The following is a 22,116-nucleotide window of genomic DNA, read 5'->3' as shown; positions in this document are numbered from 1 at the left end:
ACTTTAAAAATCATAATAGGTAGCAGTGTGTAAAATAATATCAGTTTAATTACACTAAATTATTTCATTTATACTTTTAAGCATTGAATGAATTCTAAGTATAATCATAATAAATCATCTTGGACTTTGCTGCTTAGATTTGGCCACATTTTATGACATATAATTTAATGCCTAGATTTTAGAACTTAGCATTTATGTCAGAAGTTTACTTGCTTTAACTTCATCATCAAAACATGCATTCAACTAAATTGGTGTAATTTAATAACCTGGCGAAAGAAAACATAAACAGTATAATGCATTCTGCACACGTCCTAATAGAATCTGAACACACGAGAACAAAAGTTTTTAAGCGAGTTAAAGAAAGAGCGAGAATGAATATGCTGAAATTACATGCAATTAGAATAAATATGTTATTTATACAAAAGTATGATGTCAGCTAATGTATATTTCCCTCCATTTTTCAGTCCTCCCATGTTCCCATCCCTGTTCTCGCATTTCTTTCGCATGCACTCTCTACACCCTTTGGCCGCCATCATTATTTTAGTCATTCATGAGCTTTCCTTCCTCCTAACACATACAGTGTTTTTACTCATTTAGAACTGCATTCATTTTCACCCCTGCCTCACTTCCACCATGTGTTCATCTCTCCCTCATTGTAGTTACTCTACAGCAGACAGGATGGCTTCGCTGGGGCTGCTCTCTCTTGCCCCTGCCTGCCAGTACAGGGGTCTGTTGGGGGAGCGGTTTGCCCAACCAGAGCAGTATGTCATTCTGGATCTTTATTTCCCCGAGTTGCATTACCATCCAAATCTTTTGCCTTCATAATCTCAGCGTTCGGCGTTCGGCTCCAAGAAGCGTATGACTGATTTTTTAATTCCCTCCAAGTGGCGTGTTTCATTCCTTCTGTTTCTCCATCCCCTCGCTCACTTGTTCTTTATCCCCCGTTTCTTCCTCTCTAATTTTATCGCGCGGCGGAGCTGTCTTTTTCAATCTTTCTCTTTAGGCTTTATTAGTGTGATCTGACCATCATTTGCTCGTCTCGGCCCTCCTAACCATCCCTGCGTTTCATCGCGGCCACACCTTTTCTTTAGCATGCTACCTCTCTCTTTCTCTCATGCCAGCCCTCCCTCCATCTCTCTCTCTCTCTCTCTCTCTCTCTAGGCCCCCTGTTGCTGCCTTCTACCAGAGCCGTGGTGTGGAGTTTGGCTGAAGCCGAGAGGAGCAGCTGGGCCAGGCTAACAGGGAATGATAATGACCTCAGAAATCTGCTCCTCGCTCCACAACAATAGGGTGCTCAGTCTAGTGGAAAATTGTGTTCATCAGCTAGCTCTGCTCACTTACTAATTGACATTGCCAAATATTTTAAGAACAATTGGAATGCACAGGCACAAAAAAAAGAGGACAGAAAAAAATAGAAAATGAAGATCTTAATCCGTGGATTTTTTTTGCCCAGTTTTTTTTTTTTTTTTTACCCTTCTTTTGCCTTTGATTAGAAGATAACTATCGCTAAAATGAATATGGGGGGGGGGGGGGGAAGAAGAGGCAAACTTTTCATGTCATTATCTGCCTCATGTCAGTGCCGTGATGTTGACACAAAGGCTTTTTTATGTGGCCTGTCAATGGGGTTAGGAGGGGGAGAGGGAAAGAAGAGGGGAGAGATACTCATCAGTGCATGATGAATGCCCGTAAAGCCCCCCCACCCCGTCACATCATGGCTGGTGGGGTGGGGTGGGGGGACTTTGACACATGTGTCTTTCTCTCTAAATACTGCTTTTAATCTACATAATGTTCTTGCTTTACACCTCCATAACTTGTGTTTACGCAACTGTGCGAGAGAAAGACGGGTAAACAAGAGAGAGCGAGACAGCGAGAAGAGGAGGCAAATGGAGAAGGAGGATTCTTCTGTCATGGTATCATATGGCTGGTCCTCCATATTTAATGAGACAAAGGTCAATGTATTCACTTGCTCTTTCACACGGGAGGCACCCCAATCATGCCAAAGTTAACTTGTTCAAACAAAGCGCCCTCCCACCCAGATATGCCATTTGTATGCACTGGTTTGAGAAAGAGAAAGAGAGAGAGAGAGAGAGAGAGAGAGAGAGGTGGTTTCATTCCAGAGGAATTCGGCTCTGACAGAGTAAGACAGCTGTCGACCTCCGCTCACACACAAAAAAAAAGCATCACCATCAACCCTTCAGCAAATAAACTTTTTTGTTTTATCCTAAGAATGTCAGTAATGACACTTTGCATACTTTAGCGCGAACTAATTCAAAACTATTTGATTAAAACAAAATAAAAAGCATTGTTTTCTTCCTGAGCAACCTGATGATATTTTCACATGCATTTTTTTTTACATTTAATAGCATACAAGAAGTACATTTAATAGCATACAAGACCCCATTATCACACTTAAAGTGATGACACCTTTCCAGTCGGCTGAAAGACGTCATATTGATGCATTTAAAATATTAATATTCAAACTCTCTGCCTCCCCCAGTACGACAGCCTTCTGTTGGGGAAAGATAAATATTATGTTTTAATTATAAAAACATAAAAAAGAAAATGAAGAGACTGATGAAAAAGCACGGCCCTGCCAAGGAGGCTTGTATGCAAAGGTAAGCAATGTTTTGGCAAAGACACGGAATTAAAATCTGGTATACTGCATGCAGCTTACTCTCTCTCTCTCTGTCTCTCTCTGTCTCCCTCTCTCTCTCTCTCGCTCTGTCTCTCTCTCTCTCTCTCTCTCTCTCTCTCTGTCTCTCTCTCTCTCTCTCTCTCTCTCTCTGTCTCTCTCTCTCTCTCTCTCTCTCTCTCTCTCTCTCTCTCTCTCTCTCTTTTTCTTTTTCTCCGAGCAGTACATAGCTCGCCGTTGTCTCCATAACCAAGCAGGGAATCCTAACAGGATCATTAAGACATAAAACAGACTGATAAATGTTTCATAAGGACTGCCCGTTGATAGCCTCACAGGGGTACGGTGAGCACAGAGAGACGACACTCACGGAAGCTCTTTCATATACACTTTGGAATACAATTGGAATTTTAAATATAGTAAAAAGAAAAAAGCTATGCTAATTCCCACTATGGGTAATATTTACAAATTGACAGAAAGGGAGGGAAAAAGCGAGAGAAGGCGAGCGAGAGTATAACAAGGGAAAGAGAGAAAAAGTGAGCATGCGAAACAGAGAAATCAAATGAGCTGCTGCTAAGGGGAAATAAATTGGCCTTTTATTGTTCAAGCGTGCACAAAAATACTAAGTCTACATTTATCTAAGACACGTCAATCAACAGAGCACACTGACAATTAACACGTTGAATAGAACTTTTATCATTTAAAGACACCAGAGTCCTGACCCACTGTACTTAAATAAAGCAGTATAATAACAATTTTCTCACACACCATGACATTTTTTTTTTCTTTTTTTACATTATTACACAAAAAAAGGTGACAGATAGGGAGAGGGAGCACTGAGCTGCAGAAACTGCATAGGAAGACTGAATGAAACATTTAGATAAAATAGGAGAAGTGAGGAAAAAAAGTGTGAGTGATGCATGCTGGGTGAGAGGGCAGAGGGCGCGAACTATAATGAAGGTGAATGATAGGAATAAACATTGACATAATTCTTCCAAAGTCTACAGTTCCTAATTAGCACATGAGAGAGAGAAATGTAGTCTGTCCTCGTTTTAAAGATTTGGAAGAGCAAAAGAGAAAATTAAAGAAAGAGAAAGAGAGAGGAGGAGGAGGAGGAGGAGGAGGAGGAGGAGAGAGAATATGACAGAGATGCCGTTAATGATAAGTAATACGTCTTTTGTCTCCCAAAAGCTATTCCATGTAATTTTAGGGCTCGGATCAACTTATTTTTCAGTCACAACAGACTTTATAAGATGTGCGGACATTCAGAAGCACAATCGCATATATATATATATATATATATATATATATATATATATATATATATATATATGGGCCTAATGAGTTCTTGACCACTCAAACAGTGTTACAAAAACAACTAAATTTGACTGAGCATGGGTAACAATTTTTTTCTTCTCTACATTTGCATATTTATTTAACAAGTAAAGCAATAAACATCTGCATGAAACTGATGCCATAGGTCAGAAAGGATGAACAGGTTTGCTTCTCTGTGGATAGTCGTGCATTTTGAATAGCAGTTTGGGTTATTTCGACTTTAATTACACCACAATTACATTGTACAGCAAGTCTGCATATGTAATTACTCCAATTTGTAATTGTGTAATTAGATGAATATCCATGCTTTATAACCTAAGGCATCCATTGGCAAATCCAATTTCAATTTGTATGGAGCAAGTGTTTCGCCCAAAACGGCGGCAAGCCGTAAAGACCTGGGGATATACTGATAATCCTTGCCATGTTAAAATGCTCTTCCTCTTAACAATATTTAGACATGGGGGATTCTCAACTGGAGGAAAAAGACAAGGCAGGTTTTGAAGCCTTAAGCAACGGAGATCAGGCAGTAGAAAAAGGATGCTTTTTCACTTGGTTTTCTAAAGTTAGTCGTACAAGAAACACGTATAAGGATGTCTTGAATCAAATACAAGGGAGGAGTCTGATCCTAATAAGCATTTCATGGGTGTCACACAATAAATATTCATGTGTACTGACTATAAATATGCACTGTTAAAGAGCAAAGATTATTGAATTTTTTTTTTTTTTTTTTTTTTTACAAGAATACTATTTAAGTGCTTTCAAAATTTCACGTTTAATTCAATGTTTTACATGCTCTTTCTTTGCAATTATTTGTGAATCTACTAACAAGTTGTACATAAAGCAAATCCTACACCAAAGTCTCTGAAAGTGTATAGTGTTGTCAATCTATATGTAATGTATGTGTATATGTATATGTATATGTATGTATGCATGTATGTATATATGAATATATATATACTAGGGCTGGGGGAATTAACGCGTTAATCTTTGCGATTAATTTGAGATGTTCAACTCATTAAAAAAAAAAATAACGCAATTGACGCAGCACTTTTTTTTTGCCTCGTTTTAATGACGGTGATCAGGTTTCATTCTCGCGCAGCTTGTTTAGTAACTTCACGAGCGGGTCTTTTCCGCTCCGTGTGTGCGCCACGCTCTCCGTTCCGTGTGTGTGTGTGTGTGTCGGCACGCTGCGCTCTCTGCTCAATGTTGCGCTCCGTGTTTGAGCTGCGCGTTCTGCTCAGTCGTTAACGGCCCAAACGCTCCAATCATGTACCAATCACGCACTGGAAAAGCAAAGTTCGCTCAAATAATGTGGAATTTCTCAGTAGTAGACTTCTGTTTGCTGAGCTGGTATAACCATGCTGGGCAACAATGGTAAAATTACCTGCTCTGATGATCACATGCTCTGGTAATAATAGCTTTGTATGACTATACTTTATTTTGATAATTAGTCAAAAAATAAATCTGTTAAGTCTGAGTATGTTGCATAGAACTTAATGAAGAATACTATATTGATATATTGATGTTTAATATTTTAATATAGGGCTATTTTCTGTCCAATTTGTGTGGACATTTTTCTTTTTTTCCCTTTTTTGTGTGTTGTTTAATTTAATTAGTGATTCTACGTTTAAATAGTAATGATTACAAGTTTGGGGGATATGCGATTAATTGCGATTAATCACAGCAAATTGTGCAATTAATTAGTTAATTTTTTGTAATCGATTCCCAGCCCTAAAATGTACACTTAACATTGATCAGCATGTGTGTGTATATATAATGTTGTTTTTTCCATTTACTGTGTTTCTGTTAAAGACTTCCTCCCTCTCTCTCTCTCTCTCTCTCTCTCTCTCTCTCTCTCTCTCTCTCTCTCTCTCTCTCAGCTGTCACTCAAAATCACACAATAATGAATTCAGAAACACTATCAGGAATGAGCCCCCCTTGTTTATGAAGCCCAATTCAGACTGCGGAATCTGAAATAACAATAGATCCCCTCCTCAGCCAAGCCAATCTTGTAATGGTAATAAGAAATAAAAGAGAATGGGGGAAAATGTAATAAACTAAAAAAGAGAGAAGGAAAGAGGTGGAAGAGATGTACAGAGGCTGGAAATTCTATTGCACAAGAAGCATATTTAAGGTTGATTATTGAGAGGAGAGGAAAAAGGCCTTTAGAGGACATTTCTGAGGCAACTTTTTTTCCCCTTTTTATCTGTCTCTCTCTGTGTTTAAACAAGTGCAGTGTCAAAGACAAAAGCGATTGTGTCGACCTTCTTTCACAGTTGAGATGTTATTGTTGATTACTGTAATTCAAGTTTAACTCAAAATTGCAGTGGGTAGGTGGTTTAGAGGTTGGGTGAGCTTGCTGAAAGAAGACAGCAGATGAATCTGCCGTATGTTAAAGAGAGGGTAAAGAAAAAAAAGCAAATAAAATCGACACATTATAAAGGAAGTCTGTTCTCTTTGGGTTAGAGGAACGTGTGAGATATTAAAAGTAAAACAGAGGTATGACATGCCACATCCTGTTGCATACTACATAAACATACACCCTTCCTCCCCCCCAAAAAATAAAACACACACGCACACAAGTATACATACACAGTATAAAACCAGGCCATGACATGTATATTCTTATATTTATCCTTCCTATTCAAAACTCAAAAAATAAATACAAATGAAATCATCTTGATGAGAGAAGAAATACTTTTCTCCACCTTATACAAATGCTGGGCTAATAAAGAAACACTGCATTAAACATTAAAGCACTGTTAGGCAAACAAACAGTGCAACACTTCCTTCCCTGTACATCACACCTTTAGCTTGTAAGGGTTTGGTGAGCACATGTTTTGCGCCATGGCCTGAAAGCGCAGCCCCTTGTGTATGCATACTTTTAAATAAGTATGTCAGAGAATCTGCCAAACTGCCCCTTACTATGGCATAATTCCCCAATAAACACGCATCTCCCTGTGCTTGCAAGCAAAGAAACCTGAAGGTCACTCTCAAGACAAGAGGGGGGGCTGGCATTATGCCCGCTGCACAGTGAGAGCTCCCTGCCTGCTCCAACTGAGCTGGGCAGCGATGTGGGATTTCAGCTGGTGATCACACTCTACCTTGACACTAACTCACACGCAGGGTGAATAGAGAGATGGGGAGGGAGCAGGTATAAGAAAAAATATATATAAATTGATGGATAAATAAAGTTAGATAAAGCAAAAATAACAATGCATACAATAGAACTTAGTAAAAGTGTTACGTTGTGCTAGTGAGCCTTACTAGTTAAATTATGAGAAAAGTGGGTAACGTTATTTTGATGGCCCACTTTTACATTCTACTAACAATGAGTAACTTTGCAACTACATGTCAACTGCCAGTCATTAGAGTACAAGTAGACTGTCTGCTCAATATCTGCTAACACTTTAGTTTGATGGTCCCTCAACAGACATTCTTACTACAAGTAATTTTTGCAAGTACATGTCAATCAGGATTTGTTAGTCTTTCAAACAAGATGAAATAATACAAAACATTAGGCCACATCCAAGATCTCAATTCAACTGAGAATCTGTCATTATTTAAGAGAGAGAGAGGGAACCTACAGAGTATACAGCAAAAGAGCATGCAAATGGTAAGATGGTAAGAGAGAGAGAGGAAATATTAAGTAATGGTGACATTGGCAAAACATCACATAACCAATTTCTCAGATTTGTGTTTATTAAAACTGGTCTACTTATGTACAATAAAAGCTATGAGAGTGCCAAAGAATCAATAAATAAATTGTATTTTCATTCTCTGTCCCATGATTCAGTTAGTGCTTAACATTTTTTTATTATTAAACACTAATCACTTTAATTCCAAATACCCTGCCAATCTAACAAAAGCTTGAGAACAGTTTATAAAAGGCCATGAGCTAAATCTCAAAGTAATAGTAAGAGAGATGCTAAAGAAAGAAAACTTCCTGCATTAAAATTCACTAGATAATTACTTCCGTAACATACCCTCCTTTCTGTTGACGAGTGTTTAGGTTTAATAGTCTCTGTAAAGAAAATAGGTTTTATCTTCTTCTCATTTTCATTAATTCCTAATTGGGGTGGGGGTTGTCTGTTATTATTCCTTAGATTAAAATAAACATAGCCCATTGCATGTTCAAACTCATCTCACTACATGAGGGTGATAAGGACTGGGAATAAATAAACAATTTCTTCTTTGCTGTTGAAATTAAGTTGCTTAGAGCCTTAAGCTAAGCCACTATTTTTTTTTTTTTTTTTTTTTGATGACTTAAAAGCACATTTTACCCAGCAAATGAAGTTCATTTTTTTGACCTGCTTTATATGTATATCTTTAATTAGTGTCTTGTTTAGCTTAAGCTAACTGATTATCACATAGACGTGACCTAATTAACAGCCAGGCTGCTTAACAGTGGTGTACCACCCCAAGGAATGAGAAAGTTACCTTTAAAACTTCTGTAATCATTAGCTGCAGCTTCACTTAATCCCACTAAACATACATTTTATCTCAAAAGCTCAGAGTTCCTCAGATGAGGCGGGTTTGCTGTCCCTCTCCCGTGCAGCAGGATGTTTTAATCACTCGTAACATGTCCGTACATCCACATAGGTTTTCTATTGTGAGAATAGAATATGGATTTTATTTTCATAGTTAACTTTATATTTAATGGATAAATTAATTGATGCCAAAGGATAGCCAAAGTACAGAAACCTCATTAATGAATTTGTTTAAGAAGACAGTAAATTAAGATACTAACTCCTTCTAAGGGTGTTTGATGGATATTTGAACAGTAACATTCATTGTCAGACTTATGCATTGAATGTGCAGCTCAGATTTATGCTGGCATTGCCACATTGCTAGCTGATTTGATCACCTACCCACAGCCTAACAAAATCACAATCACCCATTTTCTATTAACTGAAATAACTGCAAAAGCACAAATGCATTCACTTCCTTTTCAATGGTTTCATTGGTGGCTTCACAGCATTAGCTGTTTATTGCTAACTATTGCTAAAGCCGACTAATATCTAAGCTTTAAAGGCCACATAGGATATGTGACAATAACTTGATACTGCCATCTCACCAATTGGCATCCTAAGGTTTCTTTCTCAGTTGTTCCATCCCACTGTGAAATTGCTCTCTTAGGGTTATAATTGTACTACTTTGTAAAATTCCATTACATAATTGCTATTTAAATGTATTGATTTAACAGAACTGAATCATGTGAACATCACACAATTTTGTTCCTGTAACGCCAGACTGAAAAGCATATTTAAGGTATTTATGGTATTAAAGCATTTCAAATTATTCTTAATGCTGTGGGCTTCCTTAATCCATCTTAAAACTTTCTTACCTGAAGATGGAGAAGAAGGGTGGGGACTGTCATCCTGAACACTGCCTGTTTGGGAGTGTCCACCTCCAGCACCACTTTCCTCTGTCACATTGGAGGATCCTGGGGTGGTGGATCGGCTGATGGACTGAGATTCAGGGTCGCTAGCTGAGCCACGCCTTTCGTCCAGACCATGCTGGGAGCTCTCCTCTAGGGTTCGACGTTCCTTGTTGTGCACCCGGGAGTGGACCACCATCTGGTGGTAGGTTCTAAAGACTCTGCCACAGTCAGGACACTCAGTTGCTTTCTCTTTCAGGCCAGCCAGGTTGTACTCAAGCCCTTGGCCTAGGCCCAGACCCCCATGGTGAGGCAAGAACTCACGATGGCTATCAAAGCTTACACCCTCATCTTTCAAGGACATCATGCCTCCACTTGTCTTCACTCCATGAAGGAGATCAGGATGTTGCTTCTGCTTGGAACCATCACTAGAGCCTAAGGTTGGGTGCTCAAGCTTATCTTTCCCAAAGTGAACAATACCAGCTGCACTGGCAAGTTCATCTTCTTGTCCGTGCCCCCCATGATGCTGTTCTTTTGGCATGAAGGAGCGTTCCATAGCCATTCCACGCGCCATGATTTGCCAGGCTTGATAGCTGTTCAGGGGGTCCATCTCTGCCACCTTAGCTGCGGCTTGCAAGCGTTCCATGCAGCTTGACTTTAGAGGGGGCACAAGGTTCAGGCAACCCAAGAGTGAGCGCTTTTCATTTTCCCCTAAGCCGTGGCCCATGCTGGACATTGGGCTCAGGAGCTTTCCAAGCATTTCCTTCTCCTTCATAGCTATACCAGCCTTGGCCAGCATCTGGTGCTGCTGTTCAGCCAGGCCTTGTTTGTCAGGTGTGAGGAAGCCACTTTGCAGACAAGAAATGTATCGTGAATACAGGTTGGCGTGGGCTTCTTGAGCCAGGCTGCTCATACTGTTCACAGAGGGCCTATCTTCATCAGCTCCTCCACCAACAGGGGGCTTGTTCTTAATGGCAAGCTTGTTTAGATGCACCTTCATGTGATTCTTCAGGAACCAGGGCTCCTTGAAACGACGTCCACAGATCTGGCAGCAATGTTCAAAGGAGTCTTTGTGTTTCCGCATGTGGCCTTTCAGAAACCAAGCTTGGCTGAAGACCTGGCTACAAACCTCACAGCGAAATTCATTGGCGGGCTTCTCTCCACTGCCAGCTCCTGTACCCTGTCCCTGGGCTGATTCAGCTGTAATATGGGTTTTCTCCACATGGCTGATGAGATCCTCCTCCTGGGAAGCAGCAAATTCACATAGGGTACACTTGTAGGGCTTGTGAAGAATGCGAATGTGGCGCTCTAGTTCCTCGCGCTTCTTGAATTTACCCTTGCAAAAAGTGCACCGGAATCCTTGGGCTGGGTTGAGGGCTTGCTCATCTTGCAGGTTGGTACCTATGGGCTTAGGTGAGGCAGATGGCTGGGTCAGTCCATCAGGCGAGCCCCCGATACTGGTTGGAGTGAGCAGGCCACAGGCAGAGCCAGGCTGTTGCTGGTTGTGACTCTGGATACCCAATTGGGGTGGAAGAGGTTGAGGGGGCTGCAGCAAGCTGTTCCTCATTTGCTTATCACGTAAAATGGCCCTCTCTTCTAGTTCATGAAGAAGCCTGTTTTCCTCACGTACACGACCACGGCCCTTACCTAGATTTCCCAGTTTATGGGTGCGGAGGTGAATCTTCAGGTTACCCTTTTGAGCAGCTCGGTGGTCACAATAGGGGCATTTGAAGGGCTTCTCTCCAGTGTGTGTACGCATATGAAGAGACAGAATGCTGTTGAACCGGAAGCGCTTGCCACATAGTGGACATGGGTATTTACGGTTCTTGCGGGCATCATCTTCTATATCATTCATCTGGGACATGATTCCTAAGTTCTGCCCATTGAGAAATTGTTGCAAATCAACACGGCCATTGAGACCACTCAAGGCTCCCACATCCATGTCACGGTTAAGCTGGTTGGCCAGTAAGGCCATCTGACTGCTTATTGGCTGACTAGCTAAGGCAGCGTGGGTTTTCTCATCCAGCGGGGTGGCTGCCTTTTCCTCTGGGATCTGTTGGCGACTCTGTAGTTCAGGAAAGGCATGACCCAGCTGAGCAGTCAGCTGATGCAGTTTCTGACTGATTGGGTAGCGGCCATTAAGTACTGCGTTGCTGAGATGGGTGTCAGCATCCGAGACCACCGAGGATACACCAAGGCACAAACTAGAGTCCTCCATCCTAAAGGAGAAAAGACACAGAACGCGTATTGAGTCCACTATTCAGAGGTATGCAGTAAAAAAAGGCACCACTAATACACTTCTTGTATTATCTCTTTGCACAACCAACAAAAAACACTGCACAACATATAATTGAAAGTAAAATGATATGCGGAACATCATGTAAATAGTAACAAATAGTAACAATAGAAGTAAAGGTACAATGCTTTGGACAGAACAGGTTGAGCACACTCTTAACTTTACCACTGCCTTAGAACTGTTCATGAAGAACACCCACTCTGCTCTCAGATTTCATGAAAAATAAAGACCTTTTCTCTTATACATTTTGAGATACTGTATAGTGTGGTGAAGATCATATTTCCGAGTTAAATAGCATCACAGCGTCAAGTCTGTCTTAGGCATTAGCGCAGATACAAAGGTGTTTTATTTTTTTGCTGAAGTGGGTGTAGGTTTGGAAACAAAACTCTAGATATATTCTTTTGTGTGGATCTATATCTCAGATTATATACTGCATTGTCTGGCAAAGGATATCACACCATACGGCAGTTAATTCAGTTCATTCTTGAGTACCCCTTTGTGTGTCAGCAGTCTGAGTATGGTGTGAGGAAATGGTTAACAACGATGACTGCACTTCAGTGACAAGTGTGAAGAAAAAAAAGAGTGAGTTCATCTCCCTCTGATTTATGAAGTACTACATGTACTCTCACACTTGGGGAGAGAAGCTGCAACTCTCAGAACTTTTTCTCAAACAGTAACACAATTTTGGAGGCAATAATTACCCAGTAAACACGGCAAGGCGCCGCATAATTAAGCTACTTGGTCCCATCCTATCAGAATCCCTCCAATTACACGCCTTAATGAAACGGAGCAATGGTATTGTCATGAAGCTGCCGCAATACTACAATTATGATATTAACAATAGCACTTAAAACCAAGGGGTTACTCCAGTAAACACAAGCCCTTATCTCACTGCTGCGACACTTGTCTTGGCGTAATTTTCCATTAAGAGGCACATTACGTTTGATGCAAATCATTCTGTGTTCACCTTCTTTTTTTCCCTCTCTCTGTTCTCTCACTCTCGTATGGCTTCCGATGAGAAGAAAACAACAGTTGGCGTTATTGAAAGGGTTCCCAAAGTATCAGAGGCTTCCCAGTTATTTAAAATGGCCACAGTGTGGCCCAATGAACCGTCAGACTAAAAACAATACATGAGCAGTGCCTGTTGTCATCTTGATGGCTAGTGCTTATTTAGCATGCTATTCACCATCTTAAGGAAGGATAATGATGTTGCTGCATTCCCCTGCAACTGACAGGGTCAAGCTTCAGAAACAATAAAGTGAGTTTTGCTTTGGTCAACAAAATATTGTATAATATCTCATTAAGCTGATTAGTATGCTGCCTGGCAACAGTGGCTATGCGCTTTAACACATGATTATGAATGTGAAATAAATGCACTGTGGTCATTTAAACAAAGACAATGGCAAGAGCAAGTATTCAAGAAACTCCATCCAGAATTTCTCTGCATTATTTGGAAACACTTGCTGGTTTGTCTTTCTCACACACTCAGTGCCTCAGGAAGGGTAAAGTGTTCTGGGCCGGGGAACCCACACCCCTTGGTCATTAATAAACCTTTTAAATGGTGCAGATTGACCCAGTTTACTTATTAGAGAGGGACTACCTAATGACTCAGCACCTTCAGTCTATGGGCTGCTGACACATTATATTTCACTTTTCCTCATGGCAATATGACAGCTCTTTCTTCACATGACCCACTGCACAGGGAAACAAATAACTGATTTTTTTGTTGACAAGCAGCAGCAATGCAGACAACGATGAACCTACTGTATAGGTCTGGTACAAAAAAGAAAAAAGAAAAGGAAAAAAGTGCACTTGCGGAGACAAATACACAACGACTATCAAACAAGCACATGCACACACACACACACAGAGTCTGCAGTTGAAGGCAGTGGGCTTGGAGCACATATTTGCTGATGCTCTCATAAGAACTCTAATAAGGGCCGCCTGTTCTTTAGCTATTTGCTCTTCCTACGCCATGTCGGTTGCAGTCTTATCTCTCCAACATGAATAAAAACACTGAGGCCACTTCCAGTCGCTGCTAAACACACTGTGGGCTGCTGCTGAATGCCATTCCTCTTTTGTCCAGAGCTATAACTCCGAGGAATTTAAAAGAAAAAAATGCTGGAATCTGGATGTGAACAATACACTGTAGGTGTATTATGTATTTAAAGACTGGGTGTGTTATAAACACACTCACGCGTGTAAGCACGTGCGCTGCAAATTATACATGGCTAAGCAGTTCTGTGAGGATTTTTGATATTCAGCAAAAACTAATACAGGAGTAAATGCAAGACAAATATAAATCACGGACGGTTCGCTCTGCCAGGTCATCTAATTAAAGCAACGGTCTTCAGACAAAGGCCTAAAAATGCTGGGTGATGTTTGGGTTTAGCGCGACGCCTCATGACTTTGGAGTTTCTTTGGGTAGCGAGTTGTTCAAATTGCTTTTGTCGACGTCGCAGCAAATCCTGGCAGATATCAGACGAGGCCCTTTTTGAATGTGGCTAGCATGCCTTCTGCAATAGAAATCTATGATTTAAACGAGGCATGATGAGCAGTTGCTCATTTGGAGAGATAACTGCTTGCCCTTTTCTTCAATTTGATTTCCTTCTTTATCTTTACCATATAACAAAGGCAGATAGACAAAGGAACAATGTGAAATGAACTGACGAATCCAGTTTGTTTTTGAACATAGCCTCGCCTGACGACTATATGCAAATTAAGTGCATTAATATGCCTTCCTTGCTCCCAAGTCATTTCATTTTTTTTTTTCTGATTAAAAAGGACATTTCATATGGTTAAAGAGGTGTCACACACACACACACACACACACACACACAAACATTCACTTCTGCAGAGGCAGACAAAGTATTAAATTCATATGTGAACGTAGACGCCTGACACACATACACCCGCAAACAATAACACACACAGTCTGCAATATTTTAGAGAGCATCTATAAATAAATAAAGAAATGAATACATTAATAAATAAATTTGATACTGGGAATACTTTAAGGGAGGCATCACTACGGAACAATTATCAGTAAAGTGCATATTTTCCACAGTATAATTAGCAGAAACTCCAAGCCAAAAGCCTTATCTCAAACGAAACAAAGTCATTAAAATCTAAATACATCTGCTCTTAAACATCGGCATGCTTAATGCAAATCTGAAAATGCCTCCAAAACCAAATCTGCAGAGCAGCAAGCACATTTGGAGGGCATTTTGTCAAAAATAGCATACACTGTTATTTTAATTAAGAAAAAAAGATAAAAAAAAAAAATGTTACGCATAACTCGGTACTGTTATTTATCGTTTACAGCTATACCTAGGAGTGCATTTAAAACACCCCATTTCATAAATCTACAGCACATTTAAGGTTTCAGCATTCTGCTTTTAAATATTTCTTCAGCGATGCTTGTCTCTGTTATCTGCATTTGTAGGATGCCCTGCAAAGTTTCACTGCCAATCTTTCCTCTGTTAGAAATGCTAATGCCTCACCTATTTGGATCAGTGCCATTGAGTCGTGGCCCACAGCATGTAGGCCTGACAGCAAACACGGTGGTGGCTTCTTGTCCCAGACCCCCGTCTCCCTCTCCCCCCTCCTCTTCCTCTCTCTCTTTCTTAGGGCTGGGGCAGTTGGGTTAGCCAGGAGCTAGACGAAACGATGGAGTCTCAGTGGCCTGATACTACCTGTCACACGTAGCGTAACAACAGCAGCGTGCTCTAATTAACGCGTGCACCGCCGCCGTGTCTCTTGAAAAGCCACTGAGACTTCCTTTAGTGCACTGTCACACAGGGCCCAGTGGCATGCAGCTTTACAGTCTGTGGTTAATACTGAGCCTTTCAAGCAACATGGCAAAACAACCGGATTTATGTCTTATCTTTACCTCACTTTACATCACATTCTGTTCACTCTTGCAAGCTCTGCAAACCACATCTTAATTAGAGGGTGCAAATGCCACCATCAGACTGCTGTCCTTCTCTTCTTATCTTTGCTTTGTCAAGCAGGGCCATTGTTGTTAACACCAGGGAACACATTGTTTGATTTCTGCCTTAACATCATGTCAAACAACTGTATAAGCATATAGCAGGATCTACTAGTAGAAACCAGTGCACTTTGTGGCAAGTGTAATGCAAGTGGCAAGTGTGATGCACTGATGTTTAACAAAGGTATTTCTAAGATATTTGAACTGATTGTGGTTTCTGATAAAGCCTGCAGTAAGCTTTGCAAAGTGCATGAATATGTGTTGCATTATCTGGCATTTAGATTGCTTTCTGGAGGGCCAGGCTTTTTTTTTTTTTTTTGGGACGTCAAGGAGAACGCGGCTAAATTAAGGCCGCTGTAGCGACAAAATATTACATTAAACTTGAGGTACCTGTGCGCGTTCACGTCCTTGAGCTGATCCTCTAGTGGCCTCTCACAAATCAACACGGAGGGCAGAATCAAGGTTCCGTTTAAAACACACATAAATACACACAAACTCACTAACACGCAAGTAAACTTCAGCCTTGAAGGGGCTCTGAACAAAGAGTTTTTAAGTGTACAGCTAACCTCAGAGAGGACATAAAACCCATCTAATCCTTAAATGTTCTAGATTACACAGCATGTTCAAGCCCTAAATCAAATAACCCCGAGCAGATCTGGCCCTTTCGGGCTTTGCGTCTTTATATAACATAATTTTGGTGTCCTTCTGCATCCATGTTTGGGTAAAGAATGTGTACATTTACAGAAAACTGTAGTTTCAAGGGAAAAATCCATTGAAAAGTAAAACAAACCCGAAGTCAAAGTATTTGCGAGTTGAAATGAAAATAAAAATATAGATCGCAAGGCCATTAGCTGCTCTGTTATTATGAAGCTTTATTGACCAAAATCCATTGACTAATTACTATGCAGTGGCTGATTAATTAATTATGAAAGAGGTCATCGTTATTGATAAATCAATCATTATTTACAGAAAGTGCAAAAGTCAGTTTTATTTCCTCTGAATCATTAGCGGCCCCCGTATGAAGCAAAAGGGAATGAACTGTTTGGTGTTTGAAAATGGCTGCCATATGTTGCATATTTAATGGATGGAAACGGCACTGCATGTTATGCAGTTATGGGAATATGGCCAGAAACGTACAATAACAAAATCATAAACAGATAGCGATAGTTAAAATCAAAGCACGCTTATCAGCGAGGTCCGATCTGTCCTTCTCTCTCTCCTTCTCTGCTGGTGTTTAGTCTGTTGCAGGTGGTCTTCAGAATAGTTCTAATTAATCCAATAAAACGTGGCTTGTTTTTCTTCCTCTCGATGCTCTTTGACTGAACTGGATTATTAGTGGCTGTAATGAGGCATTAAGCAAAGGTTCCCAGCACAAGACCGAAACTGAATCAAACAGAAGAAACGCATGCAGCCTGAAAGGCAAACTCGTTCTCATCCAGCAAACAGCTCGCTGCATGATGCAGGTTGTTTTCTTATTTGTGGTAAGACAGTAAGTGACCTAATTATACCTAGTTCATGGGTTGCGACACCACCACATACGAATTGTTACAGTTACAAATACACGTCTTGTGTCACCTTCCTCTCTACACAGTTCTACCTTCTGTTAGCTCAACCCGCAAAACTCTCTCAGTCTCTGTCGGTGTGTCTCGCACAATATGTCATTGAGAGCATCTTAAGAGAACATTTCAACAGGTAGTTCAGCTTTCAGCTCATCTCTAGAGATCAGTATGAGCCCACGAAAGGATGAGCAGGGAGAAAAATGCTGCTCCTTTTATCCTGTATGTCTGACAGGCTGGTTGGGATGCCAGGGGAGGGAAGATCAGTGGGAGACCAAAGAATTCCCACAGTTCATTGTCCTGGCCTGCTGCATCCTCATCATCATCATCATCCAGAGCCGGCCTGAAGCTCAAAGCCTCCCTTTATGTTAAACATTTGCAGCATTATCCCGAAGACCAGCAGATGTGCTCTGTGTGTGCATGTATGCGTGTGTGAGAGAGGTACAATGGTAGTCACAGCGTGTCAAGCCTCCTGCCTGTAGATCTCAGACTGTGAGAAGGGAAAAAAGATGGATAACTGAGCATTTGTTAAATTGTAGAGGTGGGACAGAGGGGGTCTCTGCATAAAGATTGAGATTGTTACAAAGAAAAGCTCTACACTGTTCACCTCACTCACTCACAAAGAAAGAAAGGAACCAAGTCAAGTGACCAGCACTGAAGGCTAAAGTAGCAAAAAAACATACTGCACTAAAGGTCAACGTGTGGCAATTCATCTCTAAAACTTTCCCATGTGGTTTCTACCCACAACTATGGAGAAATATCAATTGTGCATGAGGTGGCAGTCACTAAAAAGTGAAAATAATTGAAGCCTTTGGCAATCCCATTAGAAACACAGGGATGTGTCTTAGTGGTAAAGCTGAGCGAGTCGTGGTCGAACCAGCCATCACGCATGACTACACATCGGCACAGAAAAGCCGAAAAACAATGAACACAGTGTGGCGATGGGCGAAAGGGCCGTCATCCAAGCCTTACATCATCTTTCCTCCAGCTCAGGACAGCAGGACAATTCTGCCAGATACTACCAGAAATCATGAAATAAACTAAATCAGATCAGACCTCTATTGTCAGGAAAGAGCGCTACATCCATCCACCAAAACTGCCACTGTTGTATCAAGCTCTGAACTTTTAAAGAGATAGTTCAGCCAAAAATGAAGACTCTACCATCATTCACTCACCCTCATGTCGTTCCAAACATGTATGTGAAACACAAAATATATTTCGTCCATAAAAAAGTCAAAGGGGTGTGCTACACTAAAGCATATTGCCTTTAATTGTGTGGACAAAAAAATAAATAATAATTTCAGTCCTTCCTTTAAGGACACCAAAGATGACCTGACTAAATATGATATGAAGCTGTATCACAATCAATTAATTGACTGTCTGAAGGTGACAGCCTGTTTTCTCTCGACACTCTCTCTACCTCTCAGCTGCGGCGAAAAAAGATTACCTTCGTAGAAAACTTAAATGTCAATGTAACCCCCAAATAAGTGAATATCAGAAATAATTGCTGTTTTCTTCTCGCACATGCTGGTTTTGTGCGTATGAGTTTTGCATAATGACTCCAACAAGGGGTGTTGTTTTGACAGGTGCTGAAATCGAGTCGAGAGGAGAGGGAGACAAGGTTCAATTTAGTTTGTGAATCTTTTAATTGTTGCATGGCTAATTAAAATAAAAGAAGAAAAAACCGAGAAAAGAGAAAAAGAGAGAGAGATGTGACTCAATGTTCCTGAGTGTTTAATGTTGCATGTGTGCATACATCGGCCCCAAATCGTGCCTCCAAGCCGCTTAATGTAAGACAGACAGTACAGGAGAGAAAAATCTGCCGCTACTTCAACATACTTACCAGCTCTTCACAACCGCAGCCTGTAGTTTGGAGTTTTCACAAAACAAATGTATGGCTAATTAGAGATACTCATTAAGGGAGGCAAGTCAAGTAATTATTTTACATCATGCCGCTGTTAATTGAATGATTCTTCAATGTCTTTTGAAAATATCTTCTTTTTTTTTGTCTTTCCGTTTCCCCCCTACACGCACAGAAAGAACGACGATAAGACTATAAACAGGTACCGTAGCCATATGCTCTTGAATGAAAAAGCACTTCTGTCGTGGTAAATGGGCTTTTTAAATATTGAACCGCTGCATGTCTTTTTAATATGGCTGATGTTAAATCTTCTTTATTCTGTCACTTTGATAAACTCCTGAGCTAAACTGAGAGAAAGTTTCACTTTTGTTAGAAAGCCCACGTGGAGCCATAGTTATACAAGCATTCTCTGTCCATAAAGCATGTTTTTAAAAAGCAGCCTTCTCACATCCTGTTTAAGAAAGCCACTAATCTTATCAAAGCCATCAGGAAGTCAGAGTTGACTGGAAATGCTCATGAGTCTTTGTATATGTTACAAGTATATTTTCTTATTTTACTTAGTTTTATTTGGGGTTTTTTTGTCTGCTGCTCTATTGTTTGTCTGTGAATGGTAAGACGAGATAGGCCTACTAAAGCTGTGTTTCTTCCCTTCATGGTCGCTCATCACTGCTAAGCAGAAGAGGAAGACTGTGGAGAGTGAGTGTATGTTAAAAGCTTCTCTTTATTAAGAGAAAAGTGTGTTTTATTGTGGGCTAATTGTGAGGAGAGGAAGTGTGTATGGAATGGGTGGACTCTGGAGAGAGGGTGGAGGACCTCAGGGAGATCAGGGCACATGTTTATTTATCAGGCTTTATCGGAAATGGTGAGGCCACAGATCCCAGCAGGATCAGAGAGAGAGAGAGAGAGAGAGAGAGAGAGAGAGAGAGAGAGAGAGAGAGAGATACGAGATACGCTGTCACACAACTATGATTAAATGACCAAAGCAGAGCTGGTCAGACCTCAAAGGCTTTTGTTTATATATAAAAACGGTTTATGATTCATGCAACAAAAGTGCTACACATTCACGGTTTCTTTTTATGCAAAAAAGCAACAAAAATAAGCAGGTATTGCTCAGCCTGTATAGCTTAACTGATATTTTTTCCATACAAATTAATATTTTCTACTTGATGTTTCAAGGACCCATTTAGGATAACACAGTGAGCAGAACTTAAAGATCAAGTGTGCATTTTTTTTTTCAATGCTATGAATAAATGAATAAATAAATAATAAAAATACGCAGAGCCAGCTATAAGTAGACCATTAGTAGGTTGAAGTGTAAACACTGTGGCACTATCAAAACATTGCTGTTGAGTTTTTTTTTTAACCTTCATGACCAGCATGATATAGCAACATTGAGTCAACCAATAGGATCATTTTGGGTGTGACTATTTGTGTTTCTGATCAATCGCAGATGGAGAAGTGTTCGGGAAACCTGTAAACAATAATTATTTCACCTTTACATAGCTGTTCTTTTCTAAAGCAATGGTTCTCAAACATTTAAGCAAGCAAGCTATAAAATAACATTGACAAGAACTCGCGACCCCCACTACTATTATTATTATTATTATTATATAAGAAGAGACCATGGGACCAGGAAAAGAGTCGGGACTCAAACTCGGGTCGCCTGAAGCACTGTTGCGCTATATGCCGGAGCGCTGTCCGCACTGCGATTGCTCTGATGTTTCAAAATATTATTTAACAAAACATGTAAACACTTTAAAAATCTTTAAAAATCAAATATGTATTAATCTTGTAATAGATTTTTGTTTGGTTGTGATGAGGCAGTTTGAGAACTGGTGTTCTAGAGCATTTATTTAAAAAAAAAGAGGCAAAACCATCACGTTTCCTACATTTAAACAATCCACTATAGTAGCACTAATCAAAGCCTGAGAACAAGGTAACACATACTGTAAACCCTAATGCTCAAAATAATTAATTGGTTTGAACTTAAATTAAACAAATCAGTTTAATCAAATTAACTATTATGAGTATTTAGAACATTCTTTTTCTTTAGAGTTTCTCTTATGTTTTTTGTTTTGTTTTGGAGGGTTACGAGTGGAGAATGAGATTGGTTTGAGAACAGGTAAAGTGTTCTACATTGCTCTACTCTTTCAGCAATTGATATGCTATGCTAATGATATTAAAACATTGTGTTACCAAGAAGAAAGTTAGCATTTACTGAATTGGCTAGTTAAAGCTAGCCGAGTTTCCACTACTAAAAATATTTAAGTTCCGATTACATGGTAATTTTAATTTAAATGTATGAATTAGCTTACTCAAATATTTCAAATGAACATAAATTAAAATCTGTACTAAATAAAAAATCTGGCAGGTCTGCTTACTTAAACTTTAAATTTCTTAACTTAAAAATTTTGACGTAACTGATTACCTCATTTTTTGGGGGGGGGGGGGGGGGGGGGGGGGTTGGTTTTACAGTGTGGTCCAAGTGCATAGGGTCAAATGACATCAGGGTCAAAGCCAAGCCCATTTGACCTGGAAATCATAGCCTGCCACTGTTAGGCCCTCCACCTGTGGCATTTGAGCATCAGAGTTTAACTGATAGGGAACAAACAGAGGCACAGTTTCAGAGAGGTCTGGGTTGGCCAGCACACCGGATTCCACACGTCTCCTCACTCAGTCCCTCGTACTTCTTCCCCTGGCCTGCTCGACACATTCTCATCCTCCTACCTGCCCTCTGTGACCTTGAGGAGGGGGGGGGGGAGGTTCCACGGTGAACCACAGTAAGCAAACGGAGAGAAAGGGAAGATAAGTTCATAAAGCCAAGGCTGTTTTAGTGAAAAACGACCTCCCGGTATCTCCCGGTCCCGTGAGATGCAAGGTGGGCACGTGGCTCTTTCGTTCTAAAGCGTGGGGAGGGATTACACATATTCCTCCCTTCATCTGTTATGGTTTGGTTCGAGCTGCCATGTTAACATGTTGTATGTGTTACCATTGCTCGCCAGCACACCTCGTGCACTGATCTCCGTATGAATATTGCCGGGGAGGTCGTGACCTCTATGCGCAATTTG

The 22,116-nt window shown here is 40.5% G+C and overlaps 1 protein-coding gene across 5 annotated transcripts in view; it reads right to left on the bottom strand.

Moving 5' to 3' along the window:
* The window catches only part of znf536 (zinc finger protein 536), a 179,680-nt gene that overhangs the window by 82,425 nt on the left and 75,139 nt on the right, over positions 1-22,116 (bottom strand). For 4 of the 5 annotated variants that reach the window (XM_084403854.1, XM_084403856.1, XM_084403858.1 and 1 more), the window contains exon 4: positions 9,312-11,563. In XM_084403854.1, the coding sequence (XP_084259980.1) occupies positions 9,312-11,562 (2,251 nt within the window). In that variant the 5' untranslated portion in view covers position 11,563. Of the gene's footprint in view, positions 1-9,311; positions 11,564-15,143; positions 15,370-22,116 lie in introns of those variants that run through there. The other variant, XM_084403857.1, reaches the window with a different exon arrangement.

The sequence above is a fragment of the Rutilus rutilus genome (assembly GCF_951802725.1).
Source record: "Rutilus rutilus genome assembly, chromosome: 3".
Taxonomy (NCBI): Eukaryota; Metazoa; Chordata; class Actinopteri; order Cypriniformes; family Leuciscidae; genus Rutilus; species Rutilus rutilus.
Note: the sequence above shows the minus strand (reverse complement) of the source record. Positions and strands in the feature narration are given on the sequence as shown.